This window comes from Paroedura picta, chromosome 9, assembly GCF_049243985.1.
Source record: "Paroedura picta isolate Pp20150507F chromosome 9, Ppicta_v3.0, whole genome shotgun sequence".
NCBI lineage: Eukaryota > Metazoa > Chordata > Lepidosauria > Squamata > Gekkonidae > Paroedura > Paroedura picta.
Window position 1 is genome coordinate 10,994,719 of NC_135377.1, and position 27,920 is coordinate 11,022,638.

At 40.5% G+C, this 27,920-nt stretch overlaps 1 protein-coding gene across 4 annotated transcripts; it reads left to right on the forward strand.

Annotated features, from left to right (window-relative positions):
* Positions 1 to 425: 425 nt before the first annotated feature.
* Positions 426 to 27,808, forward strand: ATAD2 (ATPase family AAA domain containing 2). 4 transcript variants are annotated; one of them, XM_077351561.1, is made up of 28 exons: positions 426 to 865; positions 4,184 to 4,332; positions 6,576 to 6,628; positions 9,224 to 9,389; positions 9,961 to 10,063; positions 10,588 to 10,678; positions 10,961 to 11,071; positions 11,374 to 11,491; positions 11,876 to 11,983; positions 12,259 to 12,367; positions 12,569 to 12,684; positions 13,134 to 13,308; positions 13,386 to 13,474; positions 14,503 to 14,662; positions 15,948 to 16,038; positions 16,512 to 16,826; positions 17,229 to 17,355; positions 18,201 to 18,387; positions 18,735 to 18,920; positions 19,365 to 19,500; positions 19,614 to 19,810; positions 20,530 to 20,689; positions 20,875 to 20,997; positions 21,404 to 21,556; positions 23,342 to 23,740; positions 24,675 to 24,808; positions 25,218 to 25,346; positions 27,336 to 27,808. In XM_077351561.1, the coding sequence occupies exons 2-28, from the start codon at positions 4,286 to 4,288 to the stop codon at positions 27,366 to 27,368; spliced, it is 3,816 nt and encodes a 1,271-aa protein (XP_077207676.1). In that variant the 5' UTR covers positions 426 to 865; positions 4,184 to 4,285; the 3' UTR covers positions 27,369 to 27,808. The 4 variants fall into 4 exon arrangements, with proteins under 4 accessions (XP_077207676.1, XP_077207678.1, XP_077207679.1 ...); XM_077351563.1 differs by lacking the exon at positions 426 to 865 and adding an exon at positions 968 to 1,299; XM_077351564.1 differs by lacking the exons at positions 426 to 865; positions 4,184 to 4,332; positions 6,576 to 6,628 and adding an exon at positions 7,251 to 7,390.
* The last annotated feature ends 112 nt before the right edge of the window (positions 27,809 to 27,920 follow it).

The following is a 27,920-nucleotide window of genomic DNA, read 5'->3' on the forward strand; positions in this document are numbered from 1 at the left end:
ATATAATGTATTGTGTATTAGTTTCTGCTGACTGAATTTTTTCTTTCTTTCTGTACTTGAGTTATATAAACCTGGTTATGCTTATTAAGAAGGTAATCTGGGCTGTGGAAAGCTTATGCGGCAGCTAACAAGATGTGCAAATGCTTAAAAAAACTTTTTTTGCAGTAATAGACTGGTAGTCCAGCTTTGGAAAAATTAGGTGTGACATGACTCATGCACACAACAGCTTATTAAAGGTATGCAGCTTTACAATGTTTAGGCTTCCCATTCCCAAGGCTCCCAGCTGCGGGTTGGGAAATACCTGGCGATTTCTGGGGCGGAGTCTAGAGGTGGGGTTTGGGGAGGGGCGGGATCTCAGCGGGATATAATGCCATACTGTCCACCCTTGAAAGTAGCTTTTTTTCCCAGGGGGACTAATTTTGATCGTCTGGAAACAGCGGGAGATCTGCAGGTGCTATCTGGAGAGTGGCAACCCTATCCAGCCCCCTCCCTGGCTTCTATCTAACACGTTAGAATATAGGAAAGCGGGCTTTCGTAAAATGGAAAGGCGAGCGGGCGGGTAGGTGGCTGCGCCTTTAAACAAATTCTTATTTGAATCCCGCTTGGCACACACCGGCAACGCCAGGCCGATCGGGCGCAACCGAAGGCAGCCAATCAGAGCCCGGCAAAACAAGCTGCTCGCCTGAAAAAACTTCTGCACGCGCCAAAAATTCCGAAACGGGGAAAGCGCTCAGTGATGTCTCCTTCCGCGAGCAGTGGCGCTCGGCGGAACTTTTCCCCCCTGAGAAAAATAGCCCCCGATATAGACGCGGTTTAAAATCGCAGAATCGTTTTGTGGTCGGCTTCGGGCGGACGGCAGATCGCGGTACGTGAAGCATTTTATCCTCGACTAGTGTTTTGAGCGGGTTGCCGCCGGAGGGAAAGGGCTGTGGGGCGGAGGGATCCGTGAGGCGGCCCCGTCGGTCTGTGGCGCCAGAATTCGGGGGCTGCCTGGAGAAGTGGCGGAAAGAGTCGGGGTCGCCGCCTGATTCGGGGCCGGCCATGGTGATGCTCCGGAGCGGTTGGGGCGGCTCGAGCCGGCCGGGCGCGGAGGAGGAGAACGATGGCGGGGGCGGCAACGGCGCGGCCGCCCCCTCCACCACCGCGAGCCGCCGGCGGGACGGGCCGCCGGGGTCCCTCTACGACGCCATGGAGACGAGCTCCGTCTTCCTCAGCCTGGACTCGCCGAGCCCTTCCTCGCCCCGGAGCAAGCGAAGCAGCCGGTCCGGGGCGCCGCGGAACGGGTCTCGAGCCGCCGAGGTGAGCGGGACGAGGGAAGGCAGGCCCTGCGGGGGCCCCGGGGCCGCGGGGAGGCTCGGCGGGCGAGCCTTGATTTCGAGGGCTTCCGAAGAAAAAGTCTGCCACGGCTGCCTTTCCTTTCCTTTCTTTTCTCTTTTAAAACAAACACTACACTTTGCATCCCAAGCCAGACTGGATTAGGGTGCCAGGAAGAAGCACAGTAAGAAATTCCCTTCAAAAAACTTAAGATTTCCAGCCGAGACTGGAATGTGGGGATCGAGGCATCTCCGTCCCCCGCCTGGAGGTTGGCAACCTTAGGAAGCCCGGGTCATTCTGCCGCGGCCCTCCCCCCCGCCTCCCTCCCAATTTTAGCTGCCCTCAACCCCCGCCGCCAATGTTTGCTTAAAATTGCCGTGAAACAGAGAGGGCGAACCGGTCCCAAACTAACTGCGAGTGAGATCCAAGGGGCAGGTTGCAGGCGAAGAAGTAAGGATCCAGAGATGTGAGATCCAAGGAGTACTTGATTTATTCAAAACAGGAACAGGCCAAAAATAAATAAAACGGGGTTCCAAAATCCCTTTTTGGCTCGCTCTTTTGAATAAATCAAGTACTATTCGGATCTCACATCTCTGCATCTCTGGAAATGCTTCACCTGCAACCTGCCCTCTTGGATCTCAGGCGTACTTAAAATTGCCTGCTGCTTCTAATATTTGGTAGTCATTTCAGGCATCTGTCCCACCCTTCCCCCAGGCAGATCCAGGTGCATAGTGGTGTAGGTCTGAAGTAGCAGAACAAAATTGGAGTCCAAAGGCACCTTTAAGACCAACCAAGTTTAGTTCTAGGTGGTGGGCATGACCAATTCCTCAGACAGTGAAACAGGAATAATCAGTGGAGACAGAAGGACAGTAAATAAGCAGGAAATTAGTAAACAGCATCGGGAGGATATCTCACAAATATGCTGCATGATATCTTGCTAGAATCACAGTTGTCAGCCCTTTGAATTCAGTTGCCGTTCTCAAAAACATAAGGGGAATAAAAAGACTGATATATCTGTTATTCTAGCAAGATATTATGGTTGCAACAGGTGTCCTGGAAAAGCATCTGCTCTTTCCTCATTTTCTCTTCTGTAGCTTTTGTGGGCGCTTTCTAATAATGAACTACTTCATGCTTTTGGAACAGGATTTTGTTACTGTTTTGGGATATTTCAGCTGCTGGATTAGATAGGATGCTCCACAAAGTCACTGTTGTGTATGTATTTTAATGTATCTACCTTCAGTACTCTTGTCATTACATGAGGATGCGAGGTCATTGGTGTTCTATGAGAGAATCATCAGTTCCCCTTTGATTAGGTGCTCTCCTGAGAATCTTCATACTTTTAAACATTGGGATTATTCAGGCCTTGTGCATATTGTCCTTTTGCAAATAAAGTATTCCCCAGGCCCAATCATATGCTGGAGAAAACATATTGGTCTGAAGGAGATGTAGCAGCATATGCCCTTCCCACCCTAAATACAACATAGGTTGGTTGCATAAATTCAAAGGCTAGTGGGGTGGGGCATGTTTGATTTAACTGGTTACATAATTATGTGTCTGTCTCAATTTACTAGTTGCAAAAGCACATTAATGTGCTTGGCACTGTCAATAGATAACTTATTTCTAGTTAGAAGGTGTAATTTGTGCAAATAGTGACCAATGGAATAAGCCATCTAGGAAAATTATGATGCCTTTTGTTTGAGTGATTCAAAAAGTTAAAGCAATAGTTTACCCTGTTTCTGACCCTGTTTGATGGTAGCTTTGCTCTGCTAGATTTGAGTCCAGTAACACTTTAGAGACCAAGATTTCCAAAGTATGTGCATTTGAGTCAAAGCTGTCTTTCTCAAGTGGTATTTTTGTGATTCATAAGGCAGGTGTATATTAATGTGTTATTGCCTAGGAAAGCTCTTCTCCAAGTAAGCTAGATTCAGGTGGGTAGCTGTGTTGGTATGAACTAGCAAAACAAAACTTAACTCCAGTGGCACCTTCAAGATCAACAAAACTTTATTCAATGTGTGAACTTTTATGTGCATATACACTTCCTCAGACAATGACCTAGTTAACCTAGCAATTAGGTAGTACTGTTGGGATTTTGCAGGAATGTCCTTTAAAGATTAGGGTGATGCTCAATCCAAAATGCAATATGGGGGCAATGGCATGTTTTGTTAAAAAAAAAATCCCTGATCCTTTTTTTAAAAAGCAAAACCAAACTAGAACTGCCTTACAGTTTTCAAAGAAGGGAACTTGTATGGGGTCTGAATTAGTGTCTAGAATAGCTAGTTGCTTGGTTTTTTTCCTCTGCAAAACAAATATACGTATTCCAGTCCTCTGACTGGTTTCTGAGAACAAATCTTCATAATGGATAACAGTTTGCTGTAGTTACAGACAGGTATAAGTTGTATTAAAGAAAGTATGCTAGAATCACTTTTATTGTTCATTAGTACTAAACTTTGTTCCCAGTGTTATTCATTTATATACCACTTTCTCCCCATCATTCCCTTCTGCACTTTACCCTCCAAAGCCTTCCTCTATGTAACTGGCCCAAGGTCACACAGTGAACTTGCATGTCTGAGTAGGGATCTGACCCTGGTTCATCCAGATTTTAGCCTGACATTCTCATCACTGTACCATGCAGGCTGCTTAATTTGCTGCTCTTCAGTTTTTAATATGCTGCTGGATTTCTGCTTCATTTTCCTGAAATCAAGCTCATAAATTTGTGCAGTGGCTAGTGTTTTTTTCCCTGTGTATTATAACATTGGCCGACAAGACTGTTATCCTTTGTTGTCTTAATCATTCCAAGTTTAACAATTTTGTCAGCAAGGTGGAGCAAAGCTTCTAAATGTAATCTGTGTATGCTCTTGTATCTCTTTAGGAGTTCGCTTCAGACAAAGAATGTGAACATTTTACAAGGCATTCGGTAAGAGTTCTGCAAAAGAATAACCAACGATACTCAGATTCAAGTTTTGGAAAAAGCATGGCAATGTTAAGCGAGAATGGTATTAACAGAAAACATTTTACAAGGTAATTGCTTTTTATTTCTTGCAAATAAGTTAGCAAAATCCTGTTGTCCTTTCTGACTCTGAGCAGAGTCTTCAAGTAATAGTACCCTCATTCGGCAAGCAATAGTACCTTCATTCTAATAAGAATTTCTAATAAGAAATTTTAAAAACCTGCATTCGTTTTTGCTGTGTTCTGTGGCATACTAAATGAACAGTGAAATCTTGGTGAACTGATACTTGATATAACCCAAATCTGTAGGTACAATTAGTGTAGACCAAGTTGTGTTGGGTGCAGTAATATCAGTCTTATGAATGATGAACAGAATTTATGAAATATATGGTTTCCTATTAGAATTCTCACCAAATATCTTCCTAAAGATCAAGAACCCTGTGGAAGGAATACATGGGGCAGTAGATGGAAATATGTAATCCATCTGAATGGAGCAAGGCTTCTTATGGGAGGGGGTCCATTATTTGCTCCCTCCAACTAAGATCTTTGCATTTTATTCTAAGTATCCAGATACTTAGGCACAGTTTTTGGGGAGAGCTCTAACAAAAGCAGGGGGGCCGCAGAAGAGTTCCTTCTGGGAACTCTTTCCTGTTCACAGTACATGAGAAAGCCAATATAAATGATTTAGCTCTTAAATTAATAAAAACCAAACAACTAGGGTCACACAATATAACTGATTTCAGAAAGCCGAGTGCAATATCTTACATGCCAGTTTTTTAAAGTTTTGAATCCTAGTGTTTATTTATTACTCTATTTTTGAAACAAAAACTGGACTTCTGATGCATTTTATAAATTCAAAGCAAATGCTAATAGAGATTAAGTTACAGTTTTAATAATACTGCTGGAAGGATGCCTGTCCAATATGTCTTCCTCTGGGCTCAGTAGTGGCAGTTGAAAGAAGGCGGGGTTTTCACCTGAATCTGATGTATAAGAACAGTGGGAAGTAATTAGCTGTTTCTTATTCTGGCCTCTCAGTGTTAGCCAAAAGAAAGAATAATATAGGATATTGTCTGAAGGACAGTTTTCATGATTATATGACAACTTAATCTACCTTAGATGTCTCAGGGCCCTGGTGACCCAACAAAATCAACATTTTAAATAGTTTAGGTACAATTTAGATATGTATTCTGCCTTTTCCGAAAAGGTTCAGGATGGATTACAACAATAAAACAATTGCATATAAAATACATAAGTTTTTTTTTAATTTTCATATTTATAGGCTGACGCTGTCAGCCAGTCAGCTTGTGATAGCTAACAACATTTAAAATCTATAAACAGCATATAAAAACAGTTAAATATTGGTCTAACCCTCCTGTGCCAGTCAACCACCACCACCATGGACTGCTGGTAGGGCTCCAGAGCAGTGGAATAGCCATTTTCTAAATGCTGGAGGAGGGGCAGATCTCCCCTTTTTGGCTGCCTGGCAGAAGAACTCTGTCTTGTAGGCCCTGCAGAACATATTAAGCTCCGTCAGGGAGCTCTTCCGGGAGCTCATTCCACCAGGATAATAAAATCAGACACTGGCCATGCATAAATAATAAAATATAGATAAGTAAATGGCTGGCTGAGTTCAAGGAGGGTGAACGGAACAAGATCAGAAGAAGGCCTCTGAACAGGTCTGACTGACAAGCTTGTGGAAGCTCAGAAAAAGAGTTGGCTCTCATATGCTGCTTTTCTTTACCTAAATGAGTCTTAAAGCAGCAGACAAGCCTGTGAAGTAGGTGAGGCTGAGAGAGCCCTGATATTTATCAGTGCTGTGGTGAGCCCAAGGTCACCCAGCTGGCTGCATGTGGTGGAACGGGGAATCACCAGATTAGAAGTCAGTGTTCCTAACCAGCTCATCAGATTAGAAGTCAGTGTTCCTAACCACTACATCAAACTGGTTCTTGGTCCCACAGGGCTTGAAATTCATCTAGTGAGGGATTCCACCAGGATGGGGCCATTAAAAATGTCTTTGTCTTGGCAGTAGCCCAGTAGAGCATTTGGAGACCTGACACCGCCAACAAGCTGTGTGATGATAAGTGCAGTGTACAAAGGGAATTATAGTGGGAGAGTTGGTCCCTCAATTTTATCAATTGGTGATCTGTCTATAGCCAAAAGTTGAATAAATAGTGTTCTGTATTCCTTGCCAGTGCTAAATTCTTTCTCATGATCAGGAAGATTCTAGTACTGCTTCTAGAGAAAAGTGGTGAAATCAAATATCAGACCCAATGTGCAGCTTTGAGATTTAACCAGTGTTATTATTTTTTCCGTAGGCAACTGGCCAGACTGCAGGCAGATAATAAAAAGGATGAAGACTGTGAAGAAGGTAATTTAGTAAATAAAAATCTTGTGAATTGGTGAGTGGTAAAAGGACTTAGTGGACCGCTGAGCATATCATACTTTCTGTTCAGGGCTTTCTATCAGCTAAGGTGGATGGCTATATGTAAAAGGTATCAAAGTTAAATTACTCTCTGATATAAGGGATTTGAGTTCTCTTCACTGCAGTAATAGGGACTCCAGGGGTAACGTTGCTGAAGACAGGTGAATGCAAGGTGGTAGAGAACAAGAAAAGAGTAGGCTGAGAAAAAGATTTGAGACAAGTCATCAGTGAACCGAGGAAGTACCTACAATTGTTAGGAGGGGCTGAGCAGGAAACTAGAAGGGAGTACTAGAAACGTTAGTTGGCCCAAAGGATGCAGGACAAAGCATGCCATGGCCTGAAATCTGTGGAAACTTAAGTTGGGAAATGTGGAGCAGAAGCTAGGACTGGGGAAATCTTTGGAAGAAGGGCCTGAATTACAGTATTGGTGTGAGAGATGCGAGCAAGCAAGGAAAGTTTTTAGGGGTGAATTTTGTGGGCCAGAAAGCCAAGAAATAAAAGGATTGTTACATATGGGATCTAGATTCTGATAAGGAGTTCTGTCATGTGAGGCTTCTGTTATTGCACCATTGTGATCTGGCATTCTGGAGGGAGCAGTGATAGTTGAAATGTACGTCTAGTCAGCCAGTTATTTGACTGCAGGATTTGAGAAGTGTATTCTCCAGAATGTAGCTTTGTTGCTTCAGATTTGGCGGTGTATAATTTGAGGTGAGGCCATATTTTCAGATGTAATGGTACTTAATTTTCAATATCTTTACTGAAGCAATTCTGTATGGATTATATATTTAACTAGTGATGAGGCCCGTCTTAAAAGCGGGCTGGGGGATGGCGCCCTGACAGCTCACAGCAGCAGGCTGTAGAGAGTGGCAAGACCATGGTGGAGGACACAGTGGCCTTCCCCTGCCCCTACCAGTGGTGATGGCATCACAAATGGCAAGGTGCCAGTGGGTAGGCAGCCACTTGTATCGTTGTTAGGGAGGAGACGGGGAAACATGAATGACCATGACCTGCTGACTCCATGCTTGGGTGAAGGGGGAGGTAGGGAAGAGCTTCTGGCCTACAGTGGAGGAGGGCCCTCCCAGTGAGGGCCAATTATAGCCCCCCTGGTGCTTCTGGGCAGTGCTAGCTCCTCTGAGTGGCCCTCAGGGAGCAGGGTCCTCCCTCCCCAAGGACCAAGCAGATGGCTGGCATGTCAGAAGCACCCTTTACATTTTACGTGGGATAATGATGATGATTTTGGACGTGCCCTCAGAGTGCAGATCAAAATATCTGCGTATTGGTCTCAGGTACTAAAATGGGAGAGATTTGTATAAACCTGGGAGAACCAGGATGGGGGGCAAACAAGCAAGAGGGAGCAGCACCTGGTATGGTAGGATAGAAAATCTATTCTTGTGGTTTCTAATGTGTTATAATTTAGTGAGTACCAGACTTCTGGAATGTTATAAAAGTGAAGGTACTTTTCAAAGCAGTAAAATTCTTAGCGACTTTACAATTTAAGGTAACACAAATCTAAGGTTCTTTGGTAATCCTAGCTGTCCACTAAAACATATAGTTACTTCATAATTCTTCAAGAGCAAATAATTCACACTGTCTTCTGACAGCAGGGATAATTCAGACAGCAGGGATAATGTGGAGACCCCTTCCCCTCCTTAGCCATCACTTAATTATTTTCATAATCTTGTGCTCAAGTGACACACCAATGTATAAGGGAACTGTAGGCAAAGCCAGAGGTTATATTTCTCCCTCAGCCATGCTCATGCTTCTAAACAGATAATTTGCTCTGTTTTTTAAATGTCTTTTGGTATTGACAGATATTGTATACTTTAAAATGTGTATAGTTGATCTCTTCCTTGAAGGAGGCTTTTTAAATAGGACTGTAAAGTAAAGGTTTATATTTACGTATAAAACAATAACGAAGATAGCATTTCAAGGGAAGTATATTTAGTTCAAAATTATCACATTTATATTATGGTATGTTCCACATCTTATTTTTCTCTCCCAACTTTGGTTTAAAATTGCTCTGAAGGGCCACATTACTCTCTGGGTATTTCAAGAATATTCACTGATAATGATAGATACAGCTGAAAGTTATCCCTCACTCATGCCTGCATATGGAATCAGAGTCATCAAGTTGGAATGCACCCTACAGGGTCATCTAGTCCAGCGCCCTACAGAATGCAGGAAATTCAGAACTATCTGCCCATTTACAGTGACGTCAATTCCATATCCAGATGATGCCCCCCCCCCAAAAAAAAACTTCTCAGAATTCCTAATTAGCTTAATCTGGAGGAAATTTTCCTTCCGACTCCAAAGTGGTGATCGGCCACTGTGAATTAGCCTTGTGTCTAATTCATAGGGGTATTTCTTTTTTTTAAATTATGTAGTGTAAAGTATACAGGATATGCCACATACTTAGCCATAATTCCCATGCAAACTATATGTGAACCAATTATATCCTCCAAGATACAGTATCTAAAAATGTGTTTCTCTTTGCATAAACAAACTAGTGAAGATGCTTTTCCGGGGTTTTTAAATAATTAGGTACTGTAGTTCCTGTCACAAAATCCCTCAGACCAAGAGTAAATACTAAGCCTGGTAATGGTGCAGAAGAAAATGGAGATGTCGAAGTCCGCCGCAGTTGCAGAATTAGACGGAGCCGCTACAGCACAATGAATCAATCGGTTCTGTTTGACAAGCTTATTACGAAGTAAGTTTTGTGTGTATTGTCAAAGTCTGAAGAATTTAAAAGCTTTTTAAACAAAAGTCCTTTGAATTGTGTTGGGTGATGAGCTAGAGGCAATGATGATGGGTTTTCTAGGAAATATTGAATCAAGAAATTTTCTAATTTGAATAATGCTACAAAAGAATGCAAACTGTACGTTAAAACTTTGTCCCTGTAGAAATGGTGGGATTTGTAACACAACAGCCCTGAAGACTACAAGTAAACAAATGTTGTAGGGCAGAAAAATTTCCACCCCATATTATTTTTGGTCTTACCTTCAGGAATGACTTTACCAGGGTTGCGAGTGGAAAAGGACTATGTGAATATTCTGTGTATGTTCTTGTGGGGCCTTCTGGATGCTAACGTGTCCAAATATTACACTTCTTAATAATGCTTGAATAGTTCTAAATACAAGTATAATACATTCTCATTGTCCATTTTAAATGATTGGCTTCTTTGTACTTGATTGTCTTAGCTCAACAATGCAGGATGGCATGTTCATCTTATTATATGAAAAAATATTTGAAATAAGTAATATTTTTTACACTTTTATCAGCACTGCAGAAGCTGTATTACAAAAAATGGATGACATGAAAAAGATGCGCCGGAGACGAATGATGGATTTGGAAGACCTTGGGGTATTCAATCATGCTGAAGAGGTAATGTATATTCAGTTTATGCAAAGAACAATGTCTCTTTATTTACTTTGTTAAATGTATTTTGCTTCATTACTTTACTTTTGCAAGTATGGTAAATATTGGGTAAATATTTTCAGAGGGTTGTTATTTGAGGAGCATTCCACAGATATATTCATACATTCTTAGGTGTTTGTTTAAAATTATGGACCTTGTTTTCATTTGTACATCTCCTAGGTTGACCAACAAGTTTTCAAGTATGAAATAAGAAAGAGGGAACCCAGAAGGACATGTACTTTATTTCCCCCTGAGTCCCATTTCCTAAATCCTCTCTCCTCCTGGCAACCTGTACATCTACTCCTTAGTTCCTTTTCCTTCCAAGTCACCAACCAGCCTTTCATTTATTTGTATCCCCTTCAGCCTTATTTAAAGGAGCTATAGCATTCTTCTCTCCTTGTAACAGCCGTATGAAGAAGATTAGGCCTGACTTGTTTTCTATGAACTCTCATGCATAGAAAGCAACTCAGTGTTTTCTTATGTCATTTTAGGAAAACCTTGATGTATACTCATGTGGGAAAACAAAAAGAGGGATTCCAAGGATTGATGAAGAGACCACAGATAACCAGGATGGGAGTGCAGGTAACTGCTGCTTTGAATGTTCTGGTTGTGTGACATATTAAATGCTGCACTTATATTGATTTCTCTGTTTTAGAAATGCAGGAAAAAACACCTTGAAAAAGACCATGTGGTCCAAGAATTTATCCATTGAAATGCTTTTGCAGTTTATCTTTACAACTGTAGAAAATATTATTTGTTTTAATGAATCTGCACTTACTAATCGATCTCCTAGAGCTATATTTCCTAAAATCTGCTTGGAGTGAATAAACTATTTTTAAAGTTAAATTATTTTGTATTAATCAGAGTCTTCAGAAGAAGGAGAAGACCAAGAAGATGAAGATGGGGAAGACAATCGAAAGCGCTATGACCTCAGAAAGCGAAAAACTGTAGTGCACTATCAAGCCTCACCAGAAAGTAGGTTGCTTATTGCTGTGAAGTTATGCTTAGAAAACATTTATCTTATTGTAAATGGATTCCTTCGTTTTTACTCCTTACATGTGTGCTTAATATCATAGTTATACACCACTTCAGTTTTTTAACCATTGAAATAGACCTGATTTCTGCAAACTTGCCAGTGTAAAGGAACACAAAGGCTTTCCTGAAATGAGCCAACTTAGCTATTACTGTGTTTTGATCCTGCATAAGCATGTTATTAGCCCATGTATCTTCACTTATTAACATAGGCAGAAATGTATGACAGTTCTTTTTGTTAACAGAACCTAGGCACCAAAGGAAGCCCAAATTATTTTATCCTGATGCTGCCTCTGCTGTAAGGCGAAGATTTCCCTTCAGTCCTGCGGGCCCAAGGAGCCCTTACTGCAAAAAAATGAACAGGTTAGCTACCGTCTATGATAATGATCTACTATTAGTACTTCAAATGTCCTCTCTGTTCCTTCAGTTACTGAACCAGCAGTGTCTTCAGTAATTTCTGTGTTCTGTAAGAATACTTGGCTCACTGCTGCTTTAATCAAGTGGTTTGTCAGAAAGCAAAGTTGTGATACTTCTGTATGTTGGCAAATAGTTTTTTAATAAGCTGTTCTTGTACTATGATTATGTAGGCTGATGGTGGACATGGTAGCTTGCCTTCATATGAGTACTGGCATGGCATACCATTTTGAGTAATGCTGGGATTTGTGTGTGTATCGCTTACTGAGTGTGAATTAAACATTTCATAGTACATGAATACTTACATTGCTTTATACTTTTAAATAAAAACAGACGGAAGCATGCAATTCATAACACTGATTCTACATCGTCATCGTCATCTGATGATGAACAACACTTTGAAAGGCGTAGGAAGCGAAGTCTGAATAAAGCATTAAGCAGGTATCTTTTTTGCAAACTTCTCCTACTCAGAAAATAAATGCTACCTTGTAATATTTATCAGTAAAATAAGATACGGTTACTGAGAAGCTGCATTCATGCAAGCTTTCCTGGGGTTAAATATAATGCTGGAGGAGAATGGTGTATATTGCTTGGTCACTTCTAATGTATTTCTAGACACCTTCATATTAAACATTTTTAACTTGACAGGAGAAAATAACCTATTTGTGATAGCATTTTGTTTTCTCCTACATGTTAACAACTGATTTTTGAACCAGGTGCCTTCCACTGAACTTCAGAAAAGATGACTTGAAAGGAATCCATAAGGATCGTATGAAAATTGGAGCAAGCTTAGCTGATGTTGATCCAATGCAAATTGATTCCTCAGTAAGTCTAATATTTCCGGTTCATTGTAATATGTTACTGAATGCTTTAAAAATAAACATGTTTCAGAATGCAATTGCAGGCTGCTTGAACAATCTGATTGTTCAAACAATCTTGATGACACTGCCTCAGGTGTCTGTCTGTCTGTCTGGCTTTCCTTTGGCTGCAGTGACCCTGTTCACCTGTAAACTTTTCCTTCCATAGGTTCATTTTGATAGCGTGGGCGGACTCTCCAGCCATATTTCAGCTCTAAAGGAGATGGTGGTTTTTCCATTGCTTTATCCAGAAGTATTTGAGAGGTTCAAAATTCAGCCTCCAAGGTATGACATTTAAACATATGTGGCTTCTAATTAGCAGAAGCAACAATTCTTGAAATCTTGGCCATCAATTTTTATCAACTTTCCGCCTTGTCATTTTGGTCTGTTACGATTTTGTTGTCTGTTTTAATGGGGTTTTACTGAGGTTTTTATTGGACATTCTGTAACCTGCCATGAGCTGGTCTCAAGACTGGTGGGAAATAAATTGAATAATAATAATTTGTCTTCAGAATATATACACATGCTAGTAGAAAACAGGTGGCAGAGAGCTTCAGAAGCAATTTCTATTGTGATACAGGTGAGAGAAGGGAAAATGAAAGCTCTAGTATATAATTCTTAGGTACCTTTTTAGAAGCACTGCTAAAAGTTATATCCAGTTATCATGAAGTTGGTTGCAGCGTTGAATAATGCAATTCTCTTAACTGACGATTTCACATTCCTATTTTTGACAGGGGTTGCCTTTTCTATGGTCCACCAGGGACAGGGAAAACTCTTGTTGCCAGGGCCCTTGCTAATGAGTGTAGTCAAGGTGACAGACGAATCGCGTTTTTTATGAGGAAAGGTGCCGATTGCCTCAGTAAATGGGTAGGAGAATCTGAGCGTCAGCTTCGCCTGTTATTTGATCAGGTAAACCTGCTTGCTTTTTCTCTCAGTTGCATTCTGTGTGGCTGCTTTAGTTCTTACGTATCCAACTTCCCTTCTAGGCCTATCAGATGCGCCCTTCGATTATATTCTTTGATGAGATAGATGGTCTTGCTCCTGTACGGTCCAGTAGACAAGATCAAATTCATAGGTATGAACCTAAAATTTAAACGTATGGTTGTCTTTTTAATATTGGCTTGAACCTTTGAAAACCTGGGATCAGTTAAGTTTGGTTTCTTATTTATGGTCCTCAAGCTATAACGCCAAAGAAAGATTATAGAGGATAGACTACAACGGATCTGTTTTGTTTGGAGAATAGAATAAAAAGAATAAATATGAATACAAGCTTAATTAGTGCCATCATGGTGTTAGTCCACATTTCTTTTCATGTTTTTTTTTTTAAATAGTTCAGAAGGCTCATCCGATAACTCATTTGCATTTTCAAATTATTCATTTGTTCTTACTGGGAAAAGATCCATTGTAAATAGTACTTGTAGAAATACTTGGTTGTACATGTCATTGTTTCCATTTTTGTAATGGGGAAGTTGTGTTGATTTAGTGTAACTTATTTAAGAAATCCTTGAAATTAGCCACCTAAGAACAATTGTTTAACTGCAACACCAGCTAACACCATTCCATGTCAACACCAATTTTGAGCAGCTCAAATACTTACCCGGGTCATTTCAAGTTTGCTTTTATGTTACCTCTGGCATAGCCATTGGATCAGAGGCTAAGCAGCAGCATCTACTAAGCAACTGGCTCGTTATGTCAGTATCGCTAGTCCCCAAGGACATATTGGATTGCCATGATTGTGTCTCATGTATTCTTCTGATCTTGCCTGTTAACTAACTTAGACATTACAGCTAAATGGCTTTTGTACTGGTGAGATTATTTGAGTTGCTTCATGATCAAACCATTAGAAAGTGTCATGAGTTTCTGAACATCCTGGTAGAAAAGGTTTTCATCATCCTAATTCCACAGAAATTGTTTAGATCTAAAAACCTTATTTCATAAAGTTGTCCTCAATCTATTCAAGAAAAATCACTGGTTTCCTATTCATTGCTGCAGGTCCCCGCCCCCGTATCATCTCTCTAAAAACTTAGTGGGATTCCCCTGCCTTTTTTTGGGGGGAGGGTTCACATGAATCCAAGTAGTAGTGAACATATTGTTATTTTCTAGTTCTATTGTGTCCACACTGCTTGCACTGATGGATGGCTTAGACAGCAGAGGCGAGATCGTGGTGATTGGAGCTACCAATAGACTGGATGCTATAGATCCTGCTTTACGGAGGCCTGGGCGTTTTGACAGAGAATTTCTTTTCACATTGCCGGATAAAGATGTAAGAATATCCTTTTTATTTATGAATATCTGGGACCCACTGAGTCCATGGGATGAGGGAGCCTATATCTGACAGATTGAAGAACTTAATTTCAGTGTTTGTCAGTCTTGCTTCATCAGTATTCCATTCTTCTCTAAATGGTACCATATGGGCTGGAAGTGGTAAAGTCCTTCATACTGTGTCTCATAGCATCCAAGAGTTTTTGAGGCTGTCCTAATGGGCTGGTTGGGTAGAGTGTTGAGCACTTAGAGGAGGCTTTCTCAACCAGGGTTTTATGAAACCCTGGGGTTTCTTGACAGCCCTGGAAGGGTTTCCCAATAATTTTTAATAGATTTTTAAAATTTGTTAAATTTTTATCAGGTGATATGATATACAGTCACGTCAGCTGCACCACCCCCAGTTGCCAATGATGGGCCTGGAGTGAATGGGAAGGGAAGAGACCCTGGGTGGACACATACACAGCCATGCTTCCCAACAAAGATCTTAACTAAAACTGCCTGTCACATCTGCTTAACCAGCCAACTTTTCTCCTTTTTTCCTTATTTGGAAGTCTTTTACTCCTTAATGCCAATGTTCTTTAAACTTAAATAAACAAATATTGGAAATGTTGTCTATATCTACAATATAAGGTTTCATTTTCAATGCTCCTCCAAATGTCTTAATCTTTCTATTAGGACCCCCCCCCCCCTTTCTGTACACTTAGAATGAGAGGAATTATTTGGCAGACATGGGTTTCTCACAAAAAGTAAAAATATTTCATAGGAGATTATTTCAGTGCTCCCTAAAATTTTGTTTTACTGTCAGGAGAACTTAAACACCCACCCTACCCCTGTGCTCTAAACTTTGTATGGGTTTTATGTCACATCTGTCTTGGCTCTCCTAAAACATGGTCAGTAGCTTGACCTTGAAATGTTTCTGGTCTACTGTGTTTTTCAGCGTTCAGTCTCATACTTCCAGAAAACTAAAGCATGAACATTGCCTTGTGTAATGTCTGGTTGAGCTTAATAAGGAGTATTACATGAATAATATCCTGGTGAATTTTATTCTGAAACGTCAAATTTCAGCCTTCTTGCTGCATTCAGTGGTCCATCTCCTGCCCAAACTTCTTGCCTAAGCTTGGTTAAGATCAGGCTGAAAAAATGAGCTAAGGGGAAGAAGGAATACTCAGACATCAGTGTTGAAAACTGCCTTGATCAAAAGTTGGAAAATAGTTGTTGCTTTTCTAATTTAAAAAAATGGTCTTGAGGCTGGAAGAATTTGTCAAATTAAGTATTTGTGTTATTAGGCAAGAAGAGAGATCCTCAAAATTCATACACGAGAATGGTCTCCTAAGCCATCAGAGATGTTCCTTGAAGAGTTAGCTGCAAAGTGTGTTGGTAAGATAAGAATCTTAAGTAGAGTCTGAAAATACATTTATTTCGTCCCAAAATACACTTATTTTACCTCAACCTTTGTCTATAAAATATTTTTAATGATACACCAGTTGCTTATAACAACTGACAGATCTGTTTTGTTTTTGTTTGTTTTTTTAAGATAGGTTAACAACTTTTCTTATAAATGAAAGCAATTTGGATACAGCCATTAGATCCAATTATTGGGGGGGGAGAGCTGAGCAAAAAGCTAAATCAAAGACAACTGAAAATCAGTTTCTCTTGTCTGCTTCTGAGTTTTGGTGGGCTTTTCTCTGTTAAAAGCAGGATAAAACAATGATATTTAGGATTCAATCAATAATCATGCTATGGGTGTGTGTGTGTGTGTGTTAGAGGTCTAACAGTTAGGAGAATGAAGGTTGTTGCCATCTGAGTTTGTTTTCAGACTGTTTGGAGATAATGTTAAAAATTCTTCGTAGGATACTGTGGCGCTGACATTAAGTCCATATGCACTGAAGCGGCTTTGTGTGCCTTGCGTCGACGTTATCCTCAAATTTACACCAGCAGTGCCAAGTTACAGTTGGATATTTCTTCCATCAACATAACAGCTAAGGATTTTGTAGTGGCCATGCAAAAAATCATACCTGCCTCTCTGCGGGCAGTGTCCTCACCTGGCCAAGCACTCTCTACCATTGCAAAGCCACTGCTTGAAAACACTCTTCAGAGAATCCTGGAAGCCCTGCAAAGAGTGTTTCCACATGTGGAGCTTGCTCAAAAAGGCAGGGGAAAGTCAGGTATGTGTATATGGGTTTCTATTTCATTTGGGGAGAAATGATGCCAGTGATAATGTACATTTAAGTTTAACAGTTACACGTTTATCTATTTTAATATGTGATGTCAGTGTTTCTGTAAGAGTGATGGAGGAAGCTGTTGCTCCATGGGGTGTTTGCTGTAGATATACAGGTGCTAGGTCCCATGCCAGTCCTCTTGGCCATTGGACCATAAAGATGCCTTCCACAAACTTGCTTTATCTGTAAAAGGGCTGAAGCATTTTCAGGTTGGTGCGCTTATCATAGCACTAAGTATTGGACTACTAGCGTGATTTAGATGTAATGGGTACTGACCAGGAATGTTTTATTTAGTCCAAACCATAGAAATAACTACATTTATTTCAGGGGGTGTTGTTTGTTTTTAAGATTTTGCAAATGAAGTGTTGGATAATGACATGCTGTACAGTGATGAAGAGGGACCATCGGTCTTTGAAGCTGAACATTACCAGAAAATATCAGACAAGCAGAAAGAAAACACTCTTAATTTTAAGAAGTGAGTATATTTCTATGCAATTAAGATTGCAGAAATAGTTTCATTAATTCCATATTCTTGTATAGATTAATTTATTACATCCTAAATGAAGATCAAGAGCCTCTTGTGGCGCAGAGTGGTAAGGCAGCAGACATGCAGTCTGAAAGCTCTGCCCATGAGGCTGGGAGTTCGATCCCAGCAGCCGGCTCAAGGTTGACTCAGCCTTCCATCCTTCCATGGCCAGTAAAATGAGTACCCAGCTTGCTGGGGGGTAAACGGTAATGACTGGGGAAGGCACTGACAAACCACCTCGTATTGAGTCTGATATGAAAATGCTAGAGGGCATCACCCCAAGGGTCAGACATGACTCGGTGCTTGCATAGGAGATACCTTTACCTTTAAATGAAGACCAGTATTGAAACTTGAAAGTAGGCAGTCTTACTAGCCTTATATGTCTGGGCAAAAGGACTGCTGCTGCTGAAGGAAAGTGGAAACTGGTTGATTTGAGTGGAGGTGGGTATGCTTCTGGTGCCTAACTTTTCTCTGCTGTTTCCCAACACATTCCATCTGTGTGTGTGTTTAAAATGATGGAGGGTTCCATTTAGTAGGAGTTTTAGAAAAAAGTTGGAGGAGTTAAGCACACCATCGCCACCACTCTAACTTCCATACTGAAAATATTTAAGTGTTTTCCCCTGCTAGGAATTGTTGGGACTGCATGTGAGGCTAGTTTGGGTCTTCTCAAGGACACTGGTCTTGTCTCTTTTTTGTGGCAAATAAAATATAAAGAAACTGTAGAAAAAAACAAGATGCTTTAGCTATTCTGAATTGAAATCTGCTGAATAGAATTTTTTGCTTGTTTGTTTTAGAAGTGCTTATCACCAGCCTACATCCTACCGACCAAGACTTTTGATAGCAGGCAAACCTGGGTTCGGGCAGGCCTCTCACTTGGCACCAGCAGTTATACATGCTTTGGAAAAATTCACAGTGTATACACTGGACCTTTCTGTTCTCTTTGGAGTTGGTGCCGAAACACCAGAAGAAAAATGCACACAGGTACTTCAGCTGTTTTGAACCACTGCAGAGATGAAACGTTTTGGGTTTTATCTAACTTGTACGAAGCCAGTGAATGTACCTAAACAAATAGGTGTTGTTGATCAATCACAGATTGGATTGAGTCAGTTTCCATCAGATTTGTAATGTGTGATAGAAAACTGGTAAACATAAAGCATTCCTTGTACAATTAAGCTTCTCTGAGAAAAGGTAACATGCTAAATTAGTGCATAAACCAAATTAACTTTATTTTTCGAGATTAAATGACTGGGAGATTTGAAACATGGGAATATTAGTACTGAGATACTGGTAACTTTTTTCCTTGATGTGTCAATTCTCTCTTTTATCAGTTGATCAGTGAGGCCAAGAGGACAGCGCCAAGTATAATATACGTGCCTAATGTTCACTTATGGTGGGAGACCGTCGGGCACACATTGCAAGCTACATTTACTACACTGTTGCAGAACATTCCATCCTTTGCTCCAGTTTTGCTACTGGCAACATCAGATGTGTATCATGCTGGTTTGCCAGATGAGGTACTTGCTGTTTGAGTTCATACAGTCTCTTTTTTTCATCCATAGTACTTTATTCTGAACTGCCTGAATGCTGTAACCTTCTGAGTAAGCTTAATAAGAGAGAGATGCAAACTTTCTTAAGTCTTCTTCCTGTTTTAAGCCTTTTGATTCTTCCAGGGAAAAATGAAGATGAATGCCTGATTAAAATTGGGTTTGCAGATATTTTTGAATATAAAATCAGAGTGTTCTATGAATAACATTGTTCACTTTTCAAGTCATTGAAGTACTTATTGCTAGAAATTGCCAGATAAAAAGAACTATATTCTCATCCTTTCTCCATTTGATAGGCAACAAATGCTATAGGATAAACTCTTTGTTGTTCCTATGCAATATTAGGACACAAATGAGTGTGATAACTTTTGCTTGTTAATGTCCTTTTCCAATTTCTTTTCTTTTTTTTTTTAGGTACAAGAATTATTTGCTACTGATTATGGAGAAGTTTTTGATGTCTGCATGCCTACCACTGAAGAAAGAAAAAAATTCTTTGAAGATTTAATTCTTCACCAAGCTGCCAAACCTCCCGCATCAAAAAAGAAAGCAGGTTAGTGCAGCATATTACAAAGTATATGAAAGCCCTTTGTAGACTGTGGGGTATTGATAGCCAGAACTAAAAGGTTAGTTCTGAAATATTTTAAAATGTTCTGCTCATTTAAGTTTTGCAGGCTTTAGAAGTGTTACCAGTAGCACCATCTCCTGAACCACAGCAGCTGACGGAGGCAGAGGTCAAACGGCTTGAAGAGCAAGAAGAAAATACTTTACGCGAACTTCGGATTTTCTTAAGAAATGTCACTCACAGACTTGCTGTTGACAAACGTTTCAGAGCCTTTACAAAACCTGTTGATTTGCATGAGGTAACAATTAAAAGCTTTCTAGGCAGTGGTAATTACGTATTCTTTAGAACTTCTATATTGTTTGATGAAATTAAGTATTGTTACAAAATGCTGCAAAATATCCCTCCTACTTATTTGTATGGGAATATAGCAAAATAACTGCGGGTGTTAACAGCCGCAGATTGTATGGGCAAAATAAGGAACCAGTATATTCTCTGCTAGGTTTGCAGAATGATTAAGCAGGTTCAGGATATATGAAAATAGATATCCATTAAATGTGCAACACAAGATTGGATTAGTAAAAATGTATGCAAGTTATTGTTTATGGGATGTTTTCCTTGGCTTTAGTTTGCTTACATCAGGTCTGAACATTCTTCTTCAGCCTCTTCCCTTACTCCTACCTCCCTTTTCTGTTCTCCTTAAATTGCATTCATTACTGTTCAGTGTCCCAGCTCCCTTTATACTGGCTCAACACTAGCCTGTATAAGGGTAGCATTAAGTGAGGTGTTCCTGTAGCTAATTCCTTGCTTTAAAAAGTGCTAGCTCTGCACATCAAGTCTGGGAGGGAGGAGTAAAAGGAAAGGGGAGTGTACCATCCAGAAGGTTAGAGGAAATATAAGAAGACCACCACCATATGATGCTTGGACACACATCAAGGAATATAAGATTCTTCATTTCATAGCTTAAATAAAGAACTTCTATGAGCTTGTGTATTGACCTGTATTATATTACCCATTTAGGTACCAGACTATGTCACAGTTATCAAGCAGCCAATGGATCTTTCAGCAGTTATTTCTAAAATTGATCTTCACCAGTATCTCTCTGCAAAAGATTATCTGAAAGATATTGATCTGATCTGTAGCAATGCATTGGAGTACAATCCAGACAGAGACCCTGGAGGTAAACATATGCCGTCTTGCTGTAACAATAATTAAATATTTAAAGAATGCTGTACCTCAGATTTGTTTGTTCTGTTGTAATACAGAAGGAGGTAAAATACTTCTATAGAAAGTTAATGGAAACTTCTTTGCCTGATTGAGCTGCTACAAGTTACTCTGTGTTACAAGTTACTCTGTGTTTTCTAGATCGTCTCATCAGACACCGAGCTTGTTCGCTCAGAGATACAGCATATGCAATAATTAAAGAGGAAATGGATGAGGACTTTGAACAACTTTGTGAAGAAATTCAGGAATCTCGTAAAAAAAGAGGTTTGTGTGGTGTACTGATTTAAAGGTGTACGTCTAACCAAATGTGGACTGGTTCAGCAGACTCTTTAAAAGAAAGGAGGTAAAGAGGGGACACTTGTGGAAGTCACTTGAGCAAGTGGAAATGCTGTTCCATCAGAGGAAGTGTGTGACTGGGTCAATACCACTGTTCATATGCATATAGATAATATGGCTGATCCAAATGCACAAATCAGTTTGCAGACTCTTCCCTCCAGCAACTTGCATGACATTAAGTGATATTACATTAAGTCATTCCCACAGCCTTCAGCTGCAACGTTTGTATATGCGGTTAAAGGGAGAGCTGGAAAAGCTTGAGCGTACAACCTTTGTATACACATTTCAGCATAATGTAGTAAAAGATGCTTATAGTATTTTGTTTCTTTTAAAGGTTGCAGCTCTGCAAAATACGCCCCATCTTACTACTACGTAATGCCGAAGCGGAATACTACTTTGGAGGACAAGAAATTGGACTCTGAATGTGGTGAGAAACTGAAAAGCCCTCCAATACCTGTGGAATCTAGCTCGCCTTCCTTTTCTAATGGTAAGAGCTGTCTGGTCTTTTTATGTTCCTAGTATCTGAAGCAGCTTCGAGCCACTGCACTAAGCCAGGGGCTAATTATGAAAGCATGTAGAATCAGTACCAGGCATTATGCAATGCTATGTCTCTACTTCCTGCTGCTTTTCTTCCCTGTATCCCCCCCCCCCCAATCATTCCCTTAAGGAATCCTTTGGTCACAGCAGCATGCAGTAGTGTTGGCTGTATTGAATTAACATGAATCTGTAATAAAATGGTGGCCTCAGTTTGACACATCTACCTAAATGCAAGGTAACGTTTTGATGGTTACAGGCTATGGATCCAGCATGGCATTTTGATGGCTGGAAGGATACCTGTGCATGAAACATGATTATTTATTTACCTCCCCCTTCTACCTTTGGAATGCTTCTTCTAGAAGCAAAATTTGGGGGTACAGCTGTAGGAGAGGGAGAAGTTGTGCTGAATAAGGAATATTTCCATTAACATTTGGAATAATCTGCTATGGATTCACTGCATAACTTTCTTGGTGTACTCCACCAGAAAGAGGGCATCAATCATAGGAGATTATTTCAAATGTTAATAGAAGCATGCTTTTTTATTAGTTCTCCTACGCAACACTGAGGGGAATAGTTCTGTTCAGAGAACCCAAAAATCAATCCTCAGATTTTTGACAGATTAACTTTCAGGATGAAATCAAGTGGTGCCACTGCTCCCCGCTTTTTGTATGCAGAGAGAAATAGACTGAAACTGAATCAGCCAGCATCATGCAGGGCAGCTAGGCAAGGCACAAGAGCACACAAGGTCCATGCAGGTGGCACAAGAAGAGAGAAGCATGCACACACTGACATCCTTTTCTCTTAGGTCCACATCAGCCCTTAATTCCTACCTAGCTCCCCTCACTGGTGTGTTGCAGCCTTGCTCTGTAATCATGTGAGAACAGCAATGACAGGCAGCAGCATCAGAAAGTGCTTCCATAGCCAGAATCCTTACCAGCTGGGCCAAACCAGCCTTGTCTGTCCTCCCTATTGTATGCAAGCACTGGGATGGTGTCGGGGTGACCAGGCACACCTTAAAATATATGTCTGAAGATTAGAAGTGTGATCCAGGTGAATAAGCCCATTTGTGGAACACAATCTTTTGACCAAACTTGATGTTGATTCTTCCAGACAGTTAGCTGGTCTGTTCCAAGAAAGCTGCATAAACACCATTGTACTCTGATTCTCTAGGGCAGTGGTCCCCAACCTTTTTCAGGCTGGGGACCGGCGGCAGCAGGGAGGGCGATTGCCTGGCTGCTCATGCGTGCATGCGACATGCGCGCATGCGACATGCGCGCATGCGACATGCGCGCATGCGACATGTGCAGTACTTTCGCACATGAGCGTTTTGCGCATGCGTGGCCCTGCTTCCCTCTCCCCCTCCCTCCCACAGTAAGAAGCTTGCCGGGCCGCAGGCTTGTGGCCTGGGAAGTTTCTTACTATGGGGGCGGGGGCGGGGAGAGGGAGCCGCGGCCTGGTGGTTGGGGACCACCACTCTAGGGAACATCAGTGGCCCATTATGTAGAAAGCCCAGAAGCAAACTTTATGTCCAAGTTCACTTAACTGATAAGATACTAATGGTCTCTCATCCCCTCACAAATAATTTCCCCTTAATTTAGCAAATATTTTCCATTAATCCTTTTCTACAAAATGTATCAACTTTGTTTGTCTATTTCATATGGGGAACTTTTAGAAAAGATTGAAATATATAAAATATACACATTTCCACATGTGTCATTCATTCCTTCCTGTGTAGCCTTATCAAAAAGAAAACTCAGAAGAAAGAGCCGGTGGTGCTTGGGTAATCTAGCAAAGCGAAAGAAGATTTCCCATTTCAATAAAGAGAATAAAGCTCCAGGGGAGGACCCAGATGAACCAGACAGTGATGTAGAGGAGTGTCTAGAAAATAATGATTCCAGCATGGAGCAAAGTGAAATAATTCAAACTTCACTAGAAGAAGCTGAAATGGTACTTCCTGAGCAGCAAGCCAATGGTTATGAAAATAAATCTGACGTAGAAAATAAGAGTGAACAGGCCTCTGGTAATATCGCTAAGTCTAGATCTGAGGAGGGCGACAAAGATGCTGAATGTTCAGAAAAGAGCAAAAGATGTAATGGGAGCCTAACAGAACACTTGGCAGAAAAGGATACTAATGGTAAGTGAAAATTCATCTGTTTGGGCTCTCTCAACCCTGCTAACAACAAACCAAGCATGTGATGGTTTTCACCTCTTCAGTCTCCATTCTTTTGATGACAACGTTGTACTCCTTTGCATTCCTATTTTCATGCATTCTTCCTAACTGATTGTAATGTGTCTTAAGTAGTCATCCAGCTATATTTGTAGGGCTTTTTAAAAAATCCTATTCAACGAAATTATTTTAATCCTGCTTTTCTCTCTGATCAGGGGACTCAAAGCAGCCTTTTCCATCTTTCCCCTCCGTTCCCCTCAATCCTTACAACAACCCTGTGATGGTAGATTAGGCTGAGTGAAGAATTTGTACCCAGTCTTCCCCAATACTAGTCCGATGCTACACCAGCCCTAGAGTAGTAATGCTGAGCTGTTAATGTTTCGCTTGGGAGTAGGGTTTTGTGTTTTTAAAGCGTACCTGTCTCTTTTATGCATAGGTCTGCTACTTCAGAAGGCTTCTGTACTGTTCCTCATGTCCCTGGGAGTAAACACAATTCAATTGGGGTTAATTCCACACAGACATTCGAAGGATTGGCAGTATTGGTTGTGCTGGGTCTGGTGCGAAAGTAAAGCAAAGTTGATTTGTCTTTTATCCTCTGAGGCTAGATTAAAATACAAAAGGAAGCAGTTGTAGCTAAAGCATCTTCTATTAAGAATCGGTTACATATTATGACTTAGGGAAGTGTGTCTAGGAATGGCCACAAACCTAAAACTTCCAGTTAGGAGCAGCCCCCGAACCAAGCCCCAAATGTCCCTGACTTGGCTAGCTTGGATCCCCCTGGAGGAGTTAAATGGCTGGCAGCCTTTTAATGTTACCTGTGAAAGCAAATCTGCTTATTTGCCTGTTGCTTGCTTTCCAGCGGTACTAGTGTTCAAATTAACTTCACCTTTTTCCCCTGCAGATGTATGTGTGCTTCGCATGACTCGTGCCAGGCGCTCTCAGGTGGAACAGCAGCATCTCATCAGTGTTGAGAAAGCAATGGAAATTCTTTCCGAGCAGGCTCCGCCCCTTATTGTGGACTATGAAAAGCTCAATGTATGTATACGATATTTTTTCTCGATGCTGAAGTAGCAGGAAAGTTATGAAATAAACAAAATCCTTATTTTAGAATACATGTGGCTATTGATCCTTTGGATGCAAGCTCTTAGGCCAATGCACAATAATTTTAAATGGGCAAGAAACAACATGCCTGAAATGTAAGTTGTGCTATAAACCTCCTGTGGAGGGACTATTGGCTGTCTAATAAAACTGAAATGCGTATGTACATGTACAAAACATTTGTTATACTTCTGAATTACAGTATAAATTTCAAAACATATGGAGGTGGGATGGAATTGAGAGACACTGTTCTTGTGCGCCATCTGCGTGTCCTCTGTATTTTGTGGCCTGTGTCACGAGTGTGTTCTGTATAACACTGTGTGTTCGACTTTTATCCCTTTCCCAGGCATTACTGCAAGTTGTTGTTCAGAAAAGTGAAAGTTACACTCTGTTTCAGTTGGAAAAGCTATATGCCTTGCTCAGCCAATGTATTTATCGCCATCGCAATGACTATGATAAAACCAAATTGATCCAGGTATGGTATTTCATGCACAGCTATTCCCTTCTGAATTTTTATGCCTATTTTTCCCATTGTTTTATTGCTAGCCCCTTAGAGGGTATCAAGAAGCAGGTTGGGGACATTAACTTGCCTACTTGTCCCTCTTTGTCCTAAAGGATTCTTTTTGTCCTAAAGGAGTCTTTTTTGGAATGCACATTGCACATGCATTGGCATGTTGCTTTGAACACTGCCTTATGCAGCAGAGGCCATGGCTGTATATATCACTTTCTGTGGGTATTGGTCTGTGTTATAAGCTGATTGTCTGGCTGCTGGCTTCTACAGTAGCTCCTGTATGGAGTTCATTCTGTGTTTTTAGGTCCTAAATTATTCCATCGACTTGGGTTTATCCCAAAGGTTGTAGGGATGTAGTTTTGCTTCTTTATCATGGCTTTCCCTCAATTGTAAAATAGTACAATTTACTTAATGGCAGAAATTTGCATTTTAATATATCTGTAGAGATTATCGGGCTTCTTAAATTGTAAAACTTGGAAATGTTCAGTTATGAACCAAGTTATGAACCAACACTGTTAGTGTTGCAGCATTTAATCTTGTGCTGTACTCAGCAGAATCAAGGTGAAATGAGTAAAAGTTTGTGTTCATTTATTTAGTGTGCATAAGGTTGAAGTGTGACTTGGTCCCAGGTTCATACTCCTCACCACTAGCAATACAGTCAAGGGATAACATAACAAATTGTGTCTATTAGAAGCAGTTGCCGTGTGCAGTCTGTTTTTTAACTCAAGGCTCCATGTTTGGGGGTTTGCCTTGCTGCTAATTTTGGATGGCTTGATTTCTGATCAACTGCAGCCCCCTGCTGAATATAACTACCCTACTAGGTTTCTATCTGAGCCATATGGGAGGGCGGAATAAAATCTAATAAATAAATAATGACACTAAGCAAGCACTCAAATAATTCTTGCTGAATTGTGGTGTTGTGTAGTTTGGTAACTCTAGACTTTAATTGTAGTCTTCCAGTTAACCATTATTCCATATTGCTATTTGTTATATTGATATTGTTCTATGTAAATGTTCTTCAATGTTTTATGTAAACCGTCCAGAGCCATAGGGAAAGGTGGTATAAAAATCTAAAAAATAAATATGCTTATGTGAGATAGCAGTTGTCTTGCGAATTTGGCTCCTTAAACTGAATGATCCATGGCTTGGATGGCCTAGGGTAGCTTAATCTCATCAGCTTTTAGAAACTAAGCAATGTCAGCACTGGTTCATACTTGGATGAGAGACCACAAAAGAAACCCAAGTTGTAAGCAACCCGCCTCTGAAAGTCTCTTGCTCGTAACCTCTACAGGAGTTAAGTCAACTATGGTTTGATGGCACTTTCCACTGCAAAACTGAATGGAAATGTACATAAAGGACCAGAGGATGCTGGCCAATTAAACTCCACTATACAAATTTGCAAACATTATCGGAGTTGGAAGGGGCCATAGACGTCATCCAGTCCAACCCCCCCTGCTCAATGCAAGTTCAGCTAAACCATCTATGATAAATGTGTCCTGCAGTTGTTTGAAGATCACCCGTGTCAGGAGCTCAGCACCTCCTGAGGCAGTCAAAAAATGTTCCTGTTATCTAGCCAGTACTGTTCACATTTAGTATATAAAATTCAGCCACAATTATATTTTAGTAACTTGGTTAATATTAACATTTTCAGTTGGGATTCAGGGATGTGCAAGTGGAAGCAGAATGAGTTCACAAGTCCTGTTTGTTCAAGGTATTCTGTTGACATTTAGGACTTTTCTCCCTCTATTTCTTGCACAAGCAGAGACTCCAGTGGGGAAGGGGATACAGTAAGTTAGACTGAGCTCAAGTTACTACCCTTTGTTTGACTGCAGCTCAAGTTACTTCTTGCACTTCTGCTTGTGCAAGAGCAGGAAGGAGTGTAAACAGAAATCTTATACTGGATCCAACCCACTGCCTGTACTTTTCTCATTTGCGTCTTTTTTTTCCTTTCAGGCAATGGAAAGAGAAATTATGATCTTCAATTAATTGCATTAATAAAGTCTTTGGATTTGATAATTCCTTGACAATGAATTGAGACTCTTCCACTGCTCTCTAATGTTCTTAATTCTAATGTCTGGCTGCAGGAGCGATAGTTTGTGATAAATGATGCTGAATAGTCCAGACAGTGTACCTGGCAATCCCTGTACAGCTTGTTCGTGTGTTTTTATGATTGAAGAGCATGCTAATTTATCATAATGTACTATTTTTTCAGTCAAATCATGTATATATGTTGAATATCTATTTTTAAGAAGCCTGTTGGCATCTTAACTTCTTTCTGACAGTGAACTTTCTGGTATTCGAGTTTCTCCTGCTTTCGTTATCTGTTTTTATTGCTGCGAAAATGTCAGTGTCAATATGACTCATGTTAATGCTTTAAATATAGCATAATATATAAATGTTAATAAAAAATGAATTTATACTCTTGACATAGTTCATGGGGTAGATGTATTTTATTTTTTTACAGTTAAAAGCATGGAGGGTGTCACTGGTTGAACACTATTGGTGTAGTTATTCCACTCTTAAACTTCACTTTCACAT